At 38.3% G+C, this 17,124-nt stretch overlaps 1 protein-coding gene across 1 annotated transcript in view; it reads left to right on the forward strand.

Moving 5' to 3' along the window:
- The first annotated feature begins 6,792 nt into the window (after positions 1 to 6,792).
- SPEF2 (sperm flagellar 2) overlaps positions 6,793 to 17,124 on the forward strand; it is a 179,011-nt gene continuing 168,679 nt past the window's right edge. Inside the window, 1 exon segment of the mRNA XM_061187701.1 lies at positions 6,793 to 6,922. Coding sequence (XP_061043684.1) covers positions 6,865 to 6,922 — 58 coding nt within the window. The 5' untranslated portion in view covers positions 6,793 to 6,864.

The raw sequence follows: 17,124 nt of genomic DNA on the forward strand, positions 1-17,124 counted from the left end.
TCAGTCACACATATTAGACTTTTTGATATTTTTCCATAGGTCACTGGAGCTCTGTTTATTTTTTTTTTTCAGATCTTTTTACTCTTTGTGCTTAGTTTGGATAGTTTCTAGTGTCTTACTTCAAGTTCATTTATATTTTCTTCTAAAGTCTCCAATCTACTGTTAAGTCCATCCAATACATTTCACATTTTAGAAAAAAGATTTTTCAGATGTAGAACTTCCATCTATTTTTAAAAAACTAATTTCCATTGCACTGCTTGGCTTCTGTATCTGTTCACATATTACATCCATATTTTCATTTACATCCTTAAAATATTTATATTTTGTACAGTTGTTTATTGTCTTTGTCTGCTAATTCCAACATCTGTGTCATTTCTGAATCTGTTTCTTTTGATTTTTTTTTCTGATTATGGGTCACATTTTTCTGCTTCTTGACTGTTTGCTTGACATCAAAGATGCTACATTGTTGAAACTCTAAAATTTGTTGTCTTCCTGTAAAGATTAAGGTTTTTGTTTTTTTTTTCTGGTTGGCAGTTAATTTATTGGATAATCAACTTTATCTTACTAGAATTTCTTTTTAGGTTTTGTTAACTCTTATGTTATGGTTAAAGTATCCCTACAATGAAAGACATCTTTTCTTTCCGGGTTCTCACCCTAATTTTCAGAGTCTTTAGTGAAGTTTCTCCACTTTAGCTGGTTGAAACTCCAGTCACTTCTAGAAGTGTGCAACTTCCAATCAGCTCCCAATCCCCCTGTGCATGGGAAGGCTTGTTTTTGGTCAGATCCAAGGAGACACTGAGCTAATTTCTACAGCTACTTCTGTACATAGTTTCTTCTACTCCATTATTCTATCCCATAAATTCCAGCTGCTTCTTCATCCTGAAACTCCAATCTCTGTTTCCTCCACTTAGTGAGACATTTTCCCTCTGTTTAGTGTCCATTTCTTCAAGTCACAGTCAGGAAATATCCCCCAGGAAGAAATCTGGGGAGACTGTGCACTATATGTCCACTGCCTGAAAACTTGCTTTATATATATTTCTAGTTTTATAATTGATTACAGTGGATGGGAAGCATGATACTCTTAATTCCGTCATGGTCATAACCAGAAGCAGAACATGGGAAGAAGCAATTCTTATGTTCACATGTCCCTTTGTGATCATCATTGTCCTAAGTACAGAGGAATGGGACCTAGCCTGTGACACAGAACAAAAACAAATTATACAACATAAATATAGGTGCTAAAATGACTGGTACATGTTAAACATCCTGTTGGCATACATAGATTCACCCCACAATATTTACTGAGTGAGCATTTTGACAGTTCTAGGTTTGGGTCTGTGAAAATTTTTCTAGGTTCTGTATATCTGAAAATGAAAAGCGGTACATGTATTCAGATATCCGAGATTCTACTGGTACATTTTAGCCCACTGGAATTGAGAGGAAAAGGTTACCAATTAGGGCTGTCAATAATAATTTTAAGAAAAATCTGACTTGAATGAAAGAGTAGGCTTTGGTGCAATTGGTCAGGAAGAAGAGTCAGGAATTGGTACATTATATTGCTATTCATGATGGAATGTGTGGAATTAGAGATTCTGGAGTGTCTGGAAAGTCAGGCATATACTTTTAACAGGAGGTGGGGAACCACTGCAGTTTTGTAATGTATAAGGAAGGAATAGCATGATGAAGGAAGTTTAGACTGCCAGAAGTATTCAGAAATAACAGGATAAGTCTTTATCTGCGTATGGAAAATTGGAAGCATAATAAAAAAAAGATCCTATCAAGAGTAGAAATATAGGGACTTCCCTGGTGGTGCAGTGGTTAAGAATCCGCCTGCCAATGCAGGGGACACGGGTTCAATCCCTGGTCCAAGAAGATCCCACATGCCGCGGAGTAACTAAGCCCTTGTGCCACAACTACTGATCCTGCACTCTAGAGCCTGCAAACCATAATTACTGAGCCCACGTGCCACAACTACTGCAGCCTGCATGCCCTAGAGCCCGTGCACCACAACTACTGAAGCCCGTGCACCTAGAGCCCGTGCTCCGCAACAAGAAAAGCCACTGCAATGAGAGCCCGCAACAAAGAGTAGCCCCTGCTCGGCGCAACTAGAGGAAGCCCACACACAGCAATGAAGACCCAACACAGCCAAAAATAAACAAATAAATAAATAAATTTATTTTTAAAAAAAGAGGAGAAGTATAGAGGATAATGACTTTCAAGAATTAATTAATCAAAACTGTAATTCTCTGGAAATTATTCATTTATAGAGAAACTACAGTGGAGTTAGTTGTCAAACTTGGCACATGTAGAGATCCAGTTTGCTCTAAAGCATATTCCATGAGAGAGATAAAGATGTGGGCCTATGTACACAAGTGCAATGTTGCAATAAGAATAATTTGATCACATTCAGCAAAACTAAGGGTTTACTGGCAATGGTATTTTTTTCCTGGAGGAAGAAAAAAGTAAGAAATGAATTCATGGCTCTAAATTTAAGATACTAAAGGTGTTTTGGTTTCTCTGAAAACTTCAACATGGGAAAATAAGAAATTAAAGCAAGAATTCTGACAAATGAACTTTGGCTTATCTCAGTCATAGAACATATGACTCACTTTTTCTCATATGGTACCAAGTTATTTGTCTTATTTTGTTTTGTTTTTAACTTGATATTGTTTCAAATCTGATTGCTCTCTAAGATTGAAAATTTAAGTGTTTGCCTGAGAAAGGCACAACCCATATATAAGACAAATCATGTGGCCTGGAAAATATGACACATAAAAGAAAAGGTCATATCTGCTTCAATATAAAAGACCTCAAGAATTTGGAAACAGAATTAAATTCTCACAGCATTATAGTTATTTGCCACAAATAATATGAACCTAAATCAATACTTGTTTGAAAATGTGTTGAGAAAGACATTAGAAGATTGCAAAACTGAGTTGTTGGCCAAGTTATGGGTAGTTGGTAAGAGTTAGGTGTCTTGGATGAAAGTTGAAAGGAAAGCACTTATTCTGAGCTTTCAGAATTGAGAAGGGATTGGGATGATGGAGAGAATAGGAGGTTTTGTGAAGGTGGTAACTGATGAGCTGGACCCTGAAGGACAGGTAGAATTGGCTGAGATAGGAAGCTGCCTTTTTTGCAAAGAGAGGATGTAGAGATGGGAAAAGTGGGATATAGTAAAGAAATGTGAGCAAGTTGTGCAAAGGGAATGTGTGGCTTACAGTTAAGTTTGGATTGAAGCTAGATTGTAAAGAACCTCCAATGGGGTCTTTTTCCTCCAGGACAGTGGCTCCAAAAATGTTTCCAGCCCCACCCCACCTTCACCCTCCCTACATGAAATGCCCTCTGATATTTTCTGTTCCACTGTATTCTTCACTGTTTCATTTTTAAAGAATTCTGACATGATCCACCATAGGAATTACATATTCTTTTAAGAGGTCAAAACCCACAGTCAGTAAATGCTGCTCTTGTGAAATTCATGAAAGTGTCTGAGTTGAAGAATAGAGAGGGAATATGAACTGGACTGGCTGCAGAGAGTGACTAGAGGGGAAGAGACAGGGAAATCTGGCTTGGCTGCTAATTGTGGGCACTAGGGGAAACATTTGTTGAATTAATGAATATAAAGTGAGCAAGGACATTGCAAAACCTGTCGAGGAGAGGGAATGAGAGAATGATCTAAGGTGATGAGAGAGAAGTGAAGAAATGCATGCAAGACATATGTAGAGGACCAAATAAGATTTTCTAAAAAATCCATCTATGTATATATACTTATGTATGTATAAATATTGAATTAGTAATAAATAAAATCAAAGCAGATTTATGAAATAAATGTCTCAAAAACTTATTGAAATATTAGAAGCAAATCTAAACTACTCAAAACTAAGCCAACCATCAATGTAATGGAAAAATTCATAGAGCCTCAGGAGAAAAGGAAAGAAACGTTTAGCATCTACAATGAGTCAGACATTAATATGTACAATTTCTCATTTAATCCTCATAACTCTGTCAAACAAATATTGATGTCCTGTTCTACAGATAAGGAACTGAGCCTCAGAAGTTAAGTAGTTTTTCCAAAGTCAAAAAACTAGTTGGATCAAAAGCAAACATCTGGAGCCAGGTGTATCTGGTTCCAAAGCTTGGGCTTTATCGATAGTGTAAAATTCTATTTATGAAAAAATGTTACAATTATTTTTTAAAAGAATAAGGTGTATTTCATTTCGGTACACAGCAGGACTTTTCAAGCCAACTTGTGGTCTCAAAATAACTCTTTGTAATCCATCCTTGACTATTTACAAAGAATAAATAAGGATTTATAAATAAATGACAGGTAATGTTTTAAAAAATAAATTTTTAATTTAGTTTTAAAATTGCTGTGATAGTTACGATTAAATGCAAGATCCAGATATGCTAAAAATTTAATTAAAAAACAGTAAGGATGCCATCTCAAGAACAGATGGGAAACTGTCCATTTCTTTAATCATCTCTTCTCCCAATTGATTCCACATGGGGAAACAAACAAGTCACATATCATATTAATGCAAAACACCAACATGAGCAGTGCTAGAAACCTTGCCCAGAGCTGGGATTTCAATGGAAAGACAATAGATTTAATGGGAAACTTGGAATAATAACTAAACTAGCAATTTCAAGAAAAAACACACAGTAAAATGCATGTATTTCAGTAATAGCTCAAATTTTTCATTAATATCTTAATGTCAGATCACTTTCAACTGGGATGCTTTAGGAACTGAAAAAAATTATCATACTCTTTTTGTGAAATGAAAGACTTTGCCTTAATTTTGTAGTGTCTGTTCTTCATTTATCTAAATTCTGTATAAAAATCTCTTTTCCAAAATACCACATTGGCCGACTGGGAGCTGGGTTCCAAAGACAAACACTACAAATAACTCTTTGAAACAAACAACAAACAACAACCAAACAGCTCCTACAGATGGGCACAGAAATATTTTGCTCTGACGTGGGAATAATAGCACATATCTATGGATGGTTTATGAGCTCAGGCATTCTCTTCTGGTGCAGCTGTGGAATTCGATGCACCCTCATCTACACCTTCCCCAAAAGCAATTTTCTCAGCAATCTAGAAAACATTGGTTTCTATCCCCCAGGCTTTATAGACTGAAATTAAAGCTTGGAACTTCTTAATAAATGTGTAACACTAGTCTTCAGTTTAAATATACTACTGGGATGACAAGCAGCAGGAGTGTCTTGGAGGTCATTTCCAGGCAGGTATTCATCCCTTAGAAGCATTTTCAGGGATGACTTATTTCCAATGGATAAAGGTTTACTAGATATATTCCCCCAAGCTGTAGAGGCTGTTTAGAATCTTATAGTCTTCCGAATTTGGATAACTCTAATGTGAGACATAGCAAATGCATCAGGCTCCAATTCTGTTGGCAATAAATCTCCCTCAGAATTCCCATTGTATTTAGTTATGCCTGCTGTGTTGGGTGTGAGGAAACTCATGGGATAGGAGATTTCAAAGTTAAGTAAAGCCAACAGTGAAATAGTACTAAACTTTTATCCAATCAGGACACATGGATCAATTTCAGATTAATCTTAAGACATTTCTTCTATTAGGACATTACTGTTATTATTCTTACAGTTTAAAAGAATCATAATTTGATGTATCCAAGCTTTTGGGGGGGAAAATTCCTTATATTTGTGACATACATATATATACTATTATATATGTATATAATTTTTCCCATTATTCTATCTAAACTTGTAGGAATTATTAAAGGAAAATTTTTCTTAAAGACCATAAGGAAGACTTTATTCAAGGGACTACTGCAGTGAGGTTTTGCAGTAGGGGCTAAAGTTGGGGCTCAATTCTGAATGCAACAAGGAAAAGTGGGGATTTACAGCCAAGGAGCAGGGTTGGGTCTATGGGTGGAAAACTACTAAGAGGAAACAGCAGGGTTAAAGGCTAAACTGACTTGACAGGATCCCTGCTGAAGACAGGCCAGAATGGTCAGCTGTCAAGGGTGAGGGATGAGGTATTAGATCAGATATGGGTGGGGGATTTTCACTAAACTGACCCAGCAGGATTTTTGCTAAAACTTGACAAAGGGGCCAAGGACAGAGTTCAAGGTGGGACCTCAGAGGGAAGAGGGCTCAGAGGAGGCTGACTCGGGTTTGGGCAAGGTGAGAGTCTTTCTCAAACTACAATTTAAAAATATTACCTGGAAGGCAAAACTGACCAGAAAAGAAGCTCATTAAATATTCACCTCTCAAAACAATATAAAGAAGTGAATTACCCTAAATGTTAGTTCTGTCACCACCACCGACAAAACTTGAATGCTTGCTGCGGGTCAGGACCTATACCAGTTCTGGGATTAAAAGATGAATAAGACCTATTCTGTCCCTGTCTGGGTAGCCCATACAATGTAGCAATTAAAACTGGCCATTAGAGTAGGACCTTCCATAGGTTTCTTTAAGAGACAAACAGGAAGAAAAAAATTCCCTTTCAATCAAGACTCTTTCCTTCTCTTTCTGCTTGTCCAAGAACCCCTTGCTCAGTCCACTAGCTTCCCTGCCTCGCCCCTCCGCACCCCACTCCTGCTAACTTAGCGCTCTTGAGAGTCCGCACCACCGTCTTCCGGCCTTCGAAGCCCACTGCGCTTGCGCACATCCAGGTCTTACCCGCCAGCAGGGGGCAAGTCACGATTTTCTGTCCTCCTCGGCTGGGCTCTGGCGCCCTTCTTCTCCCAGCCTTTCCCTTAGCTCTGGCCTGGAGACGCTTCCTTAGCAACGGGTCGCCCTTGGCAACAGGAGGACGCGGGCGGGAGGACTGGGTTTCCCGCGCGTTCCTGGCACCTGCCTGCGGTGGGAGGCGCGGGCCGAGCCATGTCGGAGATCCTGTGCCAGTGGCTCAACGAGGAGTTGAAGGTGTCCCAGACCGTGAGTGAGTGTCACAGCCTGGGGAGAGCGGGCCGGGGCGAGCGGGGCGCGGAGCCTGGAGCGCGGCGCGCTGATGGAAGGTGGCGGGGCAGGCGCTAGCTGCCCGCTCCGGCTCACCTCAGCCGCTGCAGGGCTTCTCCCGCCTCCGCTCTGCCGCTCAGAGTTATCCATCAGCACGGTGGTCCCAATCCCGCAGGTTCTGACCTACCATGGTGCTCAGCCATCAGAGGCTTCAGGGAGGGCTCCCTTGCTCCTTTGGAGAGAAGAATTTTCTGGACTCTATCGTCTGGCCCTGACATTGCTCCTTTCACACTCAAGCGTGGTGTGCTACTAAGCCAACGAAATATGAGGCCTGAAAGCCAGCTACCGCGCTACTAAATGTGTGCCCCTGGACAAGTTACAATACCTTCTCCTTCTTCCAGTGTGTTTCCTCCAGTATAAAATGGATCCAGTCATACTTGCCATACCTAACTGCCTCGCAGGAGAGGAGGGTGTGTGAAATGAGTTAATGCAGAATATGTTAACTTTTACAAATTTCAGCAGTCTCAGCTCAAATGTACACATTAGCTGCTTCTGACCACTTTTCACTCTTCCCAAAGCTGACCTTCTTCACTAACCTGATTTTACCCGAGCCATGAAGTTGCCGCCCCAAGTTTCTAAATCTCACAACCACAGAGGCAGTTTTACATGTTGGCACCTTCTGTGACAGCCAAAATTCCAGAATAGCACTACACCCCATTCAACTTCTTTCTGTTGTCTCTTAAGCAGTTCATTTTCCAGCTGGTACAGTTTTTGCTCAAAGCAAGAGGTTTTCAGACCGAATCATTTCATCCTTGCATAATGCCAACTTGCTACCAGAGGGGCAATAGTGCCAACTCAACCTTAAGTCTTAAGTCATCCACAGAATTTACTAGATCAGTAGTGTTTCAGCAGCCGCACAGTATTTGTTATCAGCGTTTAAGATCTTTAACTTTGGAGCTTCTCCAGTTGCCTTTCTTGAGGCATAAAACCCGGATTTTTTCTTTGCCAAACCACCACCGGCACATGCCCTGGGAACCGCAGTAATTTTTTTCCCCAGGATTCTATGATCATCCCATGTGTCTCTGACTGTTCCTCACCTAAAATACGATGCTGATCTCAGGATGGCGTTTAGCATTTTTCTTTTCATATTCCTTTCTCACCATAGGAGCCAAAATGTAATAACATGCCCTTAAGATATACTCTTCCGAAGAAAAGCAGTTACAAATTGCTGAGTTTAATTTGGTTTATTTACTTGATTAATAAAAACCGCACCCTTTGCTCAAGTCCCTAAGACTCTGTTGTATATTGAAACACTTTTGAGAAAAGTAAATAAAATTCATAAGAAATATATAAAAACAGTAATATGCCATTCTAATTGTAATCAGTTTGGGAATTTTGGTTGTGAGAGGAGGAGGAAGAATTACTTCATTCGTGAATATTAAAAGACTGGAGATTTTTAAAGTAAGAATTTAAATAACATAAACTATAAATGGAAAATTCCCAGTGTTTGCTTTCCTGAAGCATAACGGTGGAAGCTGTTAGCAGAGACAGCTGCAGTATTCTGCATCCCATTCACTAGCAATACATATTCATTTTTTGATCCCAATTGCTAAGAGGAGCCTAAAAAGAGAGAGACAATCCCCTAAGTAACCAAATTCCATATTGTAAAAGGCTTTTCTGACTGTAGGGCACACATTCAACTGTGTTTGGAAACAAACAAGATAGGATTTGTGCACCTAAGAAGCACACTGCCAGTTGATTTCTGTCATTAGATAAGCCATCCTATGGTGTACAATGGAAGGCTTAGAATGGTTTAGAGGAACTCTCATGGAAGGACTGTAAGTGGGTACAACCTCTGGGGAAAGTAATTGGGCAATTGCTGGGTAAGGGTCCTGTTAAGAGCAAGGATTTGGAGGCCAGACTGTTTAGGTTGAAATCACTTATTCACACTTACTAGCTAGTGACCTTGGGCAATTTATTTACCTAAATTTTACGATAATCAAAATAGGGGTAATAATAATATTGCATTGAGTTGTGTCAAGACTAAATGAGATAATAAATGTAAAACATTTAGAATAGTCCCTGAGACATAGTAATGCCAAATCTTACTTTACAGAAACTATCATACAAAAATAAAATCACCAATATGTAAGGACATTTGAACAAGGATGTTTATTGCTACATGGATTGTAGGGGCAAAAAGAAAAAAAAATGGAAACCGTTTGAATAACCTTCAGTAGCAGAATACTTGGGTAGATGATGCTATGGGTTGTTATGCAGTTGTTAGAACAAATGAGTTAGTTGCTATAACTTCTGACCTAAAGAATGCTCAAGTAAAACACAAAAGTTATAGCTTATTGTAACCAGTATAATTTCATTGTTGCATGAGGATGTGTGAGAGAAAAGTGTGGAGAGGCATATACTGGGCTGTTGACATACACGGAACTCTTCATTTTGTGGTTTGTGTAAGCATAGAGAGAAGTGTGGAAGGATATAAACCAGTGTATTGGTATTGGTTACCCTGGGAAAGAAGATTACTGGCTTTTTTTTAATACATCTGTGTTATTTGGCTTTTTGCTTGTATTGCCTTTATAATTTGAAAGGAAAATACAGTATAGCCTTACAAATATAAAATCAAAGAAGTAGCTCAAACATCACATGACAAAATAGGAGAAAAAGAGGTTTAACATTTTGGTTGAAATATAGTAAGTATCTTAAAGTATTGGAGGGTTACATAAGAGTTATTTTCTCTAATAAAGTTTATAAATGGAAGAAGAATAATAATTAAAGTTATCCCTTCTTGAGTACTTAGGTATTTACACCAGACGCTGTGCTAAGCCTTTTACATAGTTTTTCTTTTCTAATCTTTAAAAAAGCTCTAAGAGGCATTGTCCCAGTTGTACAGATGAGCGAAAGAGGCTGAGTGAGCTTGGTAATTTGTTCAGGGTCACCCGTCTAGTAGGTCCTAGAACTAGAATTTGAAGCTAGATTTTTTTTTTAATTTATTTATGGCTGTGTTGGGTCTTCGTTTCTGTGCGAGGGCTTTCTCTAGTTGCGGCAAGTGGGGGCCACTCTTCCTCGCGGTGCGTGGTTCTCTCACTATCGCAGCCTCTCTGCAGAGCACAGGCTCCAGACGCGCAGGCTCAGTAATTGTGGTTCACGGGCCCAGCCGCTCCGCGGCATGTGGCATCCTCCCAGACCAGGGCTGGAACCCGTGTCCCCCGCATTGGCAGGCAGGCTGTCAACCACTGCACCACCAGGGAAGCCCCCGAAGCTAGATCTTTGACTAGTGCTCTTAGGCACTGTATTATATATTAGAGTTTATGCTTAGGTAATATATTTTTTAAAAAATGTACCCTCCCAAATGTATTCATTTGAGCTCCTTTTAATGAGGATTATTGTTCAATTTGAAGTCACAAGCAGTACAGAAATTCAACCACCCAGGCGTGTTGTAACTTCACAGGGCATAACCTAATTCCTAGAAGCTTAAATGGCAAAGGTTGATTTATTGGTGTTTTTAAAAAGTGGTTGAGTCCATATGTTGCTTGCTGGGACAAAGAAAACAGAATGAGAATGCCAAGTGAATGCATTGCTGTCATTGGAGGGGTAGCTAAAGCCGATTGATTTCTGGATTATTCTGAAAGGTAGAAGTCAATTTGGATAAAGCATCTCATGTTGAATTTTGTGTTGTCTGGACTACCCTGAATATCAGCAGTAAGAAAATGAATTTCAATGATCCTCAATTGAGAATAGTCTCCCCCCACTTAATGAGGTTTCTGGGAGTCACCAGAGGCTTGATTAGTGTCAACACCTGAAGATTCAGATCTATGTTACTAAAGCTAAGGATCTCCAGTGAGTTAAGTTTAACTAAACGGTTTGTCCTGGAAAATAATGCTTAGACGTATATGTTAATGAAATGTCTTAAAATACAAAAAGTTGTTCAACACAAAATCACATCTGAAATTCAAGCAATTATTTTTATAACAAAAATAAGCAATATAGAATAATGTTACTAAGAGATCTGCTGTAAAATTCTTTACAAACTCTCAGTTATTTTCAAGAATAAGCATTGCCTCTGTTTTACAAAACGCCTGTGAATACACTGTAAGAGGAAACTGGCATCAAAATGTCATAACTAAACATTCTCCACAAATGAGTAGAAGCATTTGAATTCCATGTACTGAACAGATCAGATTCTTTGTAAAAATGGATGTGTAAGACAGTCCATATTATTTTGGATTCTGGATTGAGCTATATTGAAAATTGTAAATACCTTATTTTGCATATTTTTATTGTTTCAATAGTCTTAAACATTGTTATCAATAGTAACAAGGAACCAATAAAGAGAAAACTGAGTTAAGAAAGTTTAGTATCTCTAAGTCTTGATTTTGTAGTAGCCAAATTATAAATAATGATCTCTAGTCCCGATTTTATACCCTGAGAAGTAATAATAATAATTGCTATATATTTGGGAGGGTATCTAATGAGATTGCAAATGGAAAATATCTACCACAGTGCCTATCATCTATACTAGAGCTAGATACTCAAATATTATTTCAACCACTTTTCTGCCTCTCACTTTAGAAGTATGTCTATTATAGTGCCTGTCACATAATAGACACTTAGTAAATAATTGTTTATTACATGAGAATGTATGAGTGAGACAAAAATAGGGTAAAGTACTGTTTTTGACTGAACCTTATGGATTTGTTCATCTCGAAAAGATCACCCTGGGTGCTTTGATCCTCACCTTTGTGATTTCAGAAGCTCTGCTTTATTACTTAAAGCACCTTCTTAGGAATTGTCACATGCTAACAGAAATTACATTCTGCTGATTTTATCAGCTACAGTACCAATTCATCATGTGGAAAAGGACAGCAGAATAACGTATACTGGCAATGGAACGTAATGCAAGTCTTGGTGGGCTGGTACACTCAGGAGGAGACCAAATTTATAGATCAGATTGCTCCTTGACAATTAGAAATCAGACATTACCAAAAGAATCCTCAAATCAAGCTAATACTTGATGTGTTTTACTTTTCTGCTCTAGAGATATTTTATCTAGATATCAGTGAGTGGTTAGATTCGATTAGATTAAGTTAGATTAGATTAAAGTCAGATTTCCTCCTCCTTATCTTCCCCCAGTGCTTGGGGAAATCATACTGTTCAATGATATTTTCCAGTGTTACTACTACTACAAAAGCTTCTAAAATTATGATATTTGTGTATTTTTCTTCCATTGCAGCATATCTCTATTCTGAATAAGTTTAACTAATACATTTCAAGATTATCATTTACATGATGCGTAAAAAATTTAAATAGATAAATTGTGAGTTTTAAGAGATGGCCTATATTCCTTGTTAATTGGTATTTTTTTTATAAGTGGGTTTCCATAGGTGGCTAAGTTTGTCCTTTTGTATTAAATCTCAGTAGTTTTTGTTTTAGAGAGTGATATTTTCTACTGATGTCCCAAATTTTAGGGACATCCTTAATTTGGACCCCCTTGTGCACTAACTAACCCCTTGTGCACTAACTATACTTAATTTGGGTGCCCTTGTACACTAACTAAAGGTCTTATGTCCACACTTTTTCAAAAGTACCAAATTTTATTTTAAGAAAAAAATAGAGATATCAAAAAATCCTATTGAATATTTATTTATATACCATATTTTATAATGTGTTGTAGTGACCTTTTATTAGCCTGTGACCTTACCATATAGAGACATAAAATTTTTGATCTGAAAAAGGATCTTAGACATCATTTAATTCTTCTTTGGCACATGAGGAAATCAAATCAGATATGTGTAGAGATTTGTTTAGGGTTATACGACTAGGTAGTGGAAAGTTAGTAGCAGATTCTGAGTACGCTGACTTTTAGTTCATTCCTCTTTCCCCCAGGTATTATTAAACCACACATTTTCTCATACTTTAGCCTTTCAGGGTCATTAGGAAATACATGGTTTGTCATGTAATGTAACAAATTATTTGATATTTCCTGGTTAGTTCAGCAGCATTTTCCTTGATTGAAATTTGGCCTCTGTTGACTAGAAATTGAGACAGCAAATCTAATAACAGAAGACTGCTGTATAAATCAACGTCAAAATTTTAAGATATGAAGTTCCAAGAATGCCACCCAACATTTTAACCATTAAAGAAGGTTATATAATATAACAACTGAGATTTTGTTTCAGATAGTAAATCTTGAGAATTATGATGAAGTCTTCAAAGGAGAAAATTATAAAAATTGATCATCCTATTCTGGTACTGGAAGAAAAGAAATTGTCAATGTCCTCCAGCCAAAGAGCACAGGATACATTTGTAGTTGAACAAAATTGAGTTTACTGACTTGTTGCAACACATACCATGAGGAACTGTGGGGCATCTCAAGAAGAGGATGTTAGAAAGGCCTTATAGCATTTGGGTTTGTGTTAGGTGTTTTTTGGGGAGGGCTCAAGGAAGCAGCGCTTTGCTCTGAATTGGAACCTGTAAAGGAAGCATAGATAACTCTATGATTGGATATCTTAATAAAACTTATCTAGGAAGTGGGGAGAGCAAAGCAAGGAAAAAGAAAAAGCAGCAGCCACTCATATCAGTCAGAATAGGGGGATATGATATTTGATCATTTTTTGTGTTTTGGCCAATACTGTTTCAGGCTGAGTTCAGACATGATTACAGAGAGATTTTGTTTTTGTCTTAATCCATCAGGGTCACTGAGTAGCCTTGTCTGGTGTTAGTGTGATATGAAATTGATTATGTTCAGCAGGAGAAGGCCAAGGTCTAGCTGTGAGTGCTGGGCCAACTCCTAGGAACACCAGGGCCTAATTGGGCCAGGCCAGTACCCAGCCACCAACAGCTGCTTTTCTCTCTCTCAAATGAAAGTAAATTTGCTTGGCTTTTAAAATGTGGTTGATCACCTAGGCTAGGTCTTTGATCTTCTAGTGAAGGAGTAGCAAAGGACACTTAGCATAGAATGTGTAGGTCTATAGCCCCTTGTCTACAATCCCCAAATCCCCAAATCTCTTTAGTCATTTGGTGGCAAAACTTGACCAGAAATGCTGTGAGGCTACGTTTTGTCTTTATTTCTCCCACTCAAATGGTTTGCTGTAAAAATCAACTATGTTTTATTACATGTGCTTCCCCAGACTGGCGAGAGTGTTATAGCTTATCTGGCCCCAAGAGTAGGCCTGTATCTGAATTTAAGGATAGGGTCAAATATTTGTTCTCTGAGTACTGAGTTACCTTTAAATAAAGATGTTTGTACTGTAGTCATTGAGGATCTATTACTGAGCTTAACAATTGTGTAATTGATATAACCTGTTGTCTTAGATTAGGAGGCCGTAATAATAACAATAAAATGATCACTGAGCACTTACTATATGCCAGGAATTATGCTACGCACTTTACATGCAATTATCTCATTTAATTCTCAAACCAACTCTCAGGATGTAGAACCCATCACTCTCTCTCTTTTAAAGACAGGACACTGAGGCTGTGTAACTATCCAAAGTCCCGGGGCTTATAAATGGTCAAAGAGTCAAACTAGAGAATATTTCTCCAGAGCCTGTGCTCTCCTCATTACCATTTAGAATGTAGAAGGCTTATCTTTTTTTGTGCTTTCTCCAGCTGGCTCAGGTGGAGAAACACATAGACCATTTTGCCCTCTGTCCCAGCCTAAGGTAGACAAAGGCCCACATCAAAGATTTCAGCAAATGAAAACATTAGTGATGGGGGTCAGATCTGAGGCTTGGAAGACTGGAGGCATGGCTGAGTGGCTGCTGAACAACGTTTCCCAGATGTGGATCATTTTAGACCTCAGGGTGAAGAACGTCACTGGGCTCCCATGGTTCATGTATTTCTCATATTCTGCATTGCTCCTTACCCTAGAGTCAACCCACCTCTTCTTTCCTGTAGGTAATTCCAGTTGTGAGTGCCAATTAACTTACAGAGGTGGCTGTCATGAAGTTAGTCATGGTATTCCGGAACATTTACTGGGAAGGAAAATTTGATAAACCAAAGGGAAAAAAATCTTTCCTTTGAGTTTTCTTTTTTCCTTACTGTTTCCCTCCCCTCTCCTCTCTCCATTTCACTTTCTCTCTCTGGCTTCTTATCTTCCTTTCCATACTTTTTAATCTACATATTCCTGGCTTATCTGCTTTTTCTTCATCTGATTTCTTGCATGTATTCTTCTTTTTTCTCCTCTTTCATTTTTTCTATGTGTTTTCTCTCTGTTACTTTTGCTGTTTGCTATAGCTCTTCACTCATTATTCTCTTCTGTGTTCCTGTGGCGCAAAAAAAAAAAAAAAAAAAAAAAAAAAAATCTGAAAGTGTCTAATACACACAGAGCTGCAGACACATGCTTTCATACTTATTTATAGTAAACTACTTGACAGTGAAATAATGTGTTTACTGTTCTTCTTTGACCTTTATATCCAAAATGCCCCTATTTTAACCGTATCAGAATTGCCTTATTAATAAGTCCTGCCACTTCAAAGGAAGTGAATTATGATTTTATTTTTCTAGTGACTTTTTGTAGCAAAGAGTTTGCTACAGACCATTTGCCTGATAAATTGAGAGTGATGGACTAGGATACAGTTATTCCCCAGTTATTCACAGGCTAGATTTCAGGTCTTCAGTCAACAGGAACAATAGGCAAAGTGCAAAATCCAGTGAGAGTGGGGGAACGAGACCACCCAAAGGCAACATAGCAGTAGCCCCTGAATACAAAATAATAGTCTTTAGATTTTTAGTAGGAATCCATAGTCTGACAATGACTGTATGTCCAATGGCACTTCAGAAAGCTAAGAATAGGGACGGGCTATAGAAGAGAGAAAGGAAAGAAGCAGAAAGGAGAAAGCAACAGACAGAAGAGGTGCAAGGCACAGCCAGAGCAGCCCAGATGGCACAGTGAGGACAGTGGTGGCAGCCGAAAACCAGGGAATAGTGTTGGAGGCCAGCAGTGGTGAGTCTGTGAGGAAAGGAGAAATCTGCAGTGACTCAGCAAGAGGAGATGGCACACCTCTGCCTTTTGAGGGAAGAAGGAGCTATTTGGATTTCAGTTGCTTCCAAGACTACTGCTGTATGCTGCCAGAAGGCAGTCAATAGATTCTAGTGCTAGATAGCTTAGGGGCTCACCCCAAGTAAACAGGGTCAGTGAGAATAGTTGACATCTTTTTAAACTACTTTATAATTATATTGATTTAACCTAAGAATTGGGGTATTATTGAGTATCAAATACTTTGAGAACAGATATTAGGAAAGCTTTGGGCAAAATTGTGGGCTGGTGTCAAATATGCAAGAGTCTTATGATAATGTGAAGTCTTCTGAGTAAGGTCTCTGTACAGTGGCCTTTGTGGAGCAACTCAACTCACCTCCCTGCAACCACGCACCAAGCATCAGTTCTACAAATCATGAAGAAATTAGTTTTTCTTCATTTTCAGATAGCCACCTTATTAATAGTCAAACAGATAAAAGAGGATAATTCAGTATGAATGAGTTTGCGATACTGTGATAATATATAATATTTTATAGATACTTAGTATTGCTATTGCCTAAAGGACTCTGATAGAAATACATTGAAGATTTTCAGACGATTTTGAAGTCATTTGAGAGATGATGGCTTTGTCCTATGATATTTATTTATACATATTTATTTTATGTATCGATTTTGTATATCATTCTTGAACACCATGTAACCCTATATCCTTCACTTCATAAGAAAAATACAAGGGACCCCAAACTAAGGACACTTTTAAAGAAAGCAAATTCTGTTTAACACTTAATTTCTTTTTCTGCACTCATCATTATGTGCATACTATGTAGCAGACATGGTACCAAGGAATTCTCATACATTACCTCTAATCTTTAAAATAGCTCTCCAAGATAGATATAGATATGATGAGGGGACAGAAACTCAGGAAGCTTAAGCAGCTTGGAAGAGGTTGCACAGCTAGTAAAAGGCAGAGCCAAGATTTCTGCATAGATATCTCTGGCTCCAAAGTCTGTCTTCCTCTGGGCTTCTCCATCATTGCACAGAACACCAACTAGACTGGGGTAAACCCTGGAGCCAACAAGGAAAAGCTTGATTATGTTCAGTAGGCTTTATTTAAGAAGGTGCAGATGATTTCTGTAAAATTTCCATTGCAAAATGGTTAAAATTAAGTTTTGAGGTTTAAAGAAGTTAGATTG

Source organism: Eubalaena glacialis, chromosome 4 (assembly GCF_028564815.1).
Source record: "Eubalaena glacialis isolate mEubGla1 chromosome 4, mEubGla1.1.hap2.+ XY, whole genome shotgun sequence".
In the NCBI taxonomy this organism is placed as follows: Eukaryota; Metazoa; Chordata; class Mammalia; order Artiodactyla; family Balaenidae; genus Eubalaena; species Eubalaena glacialis.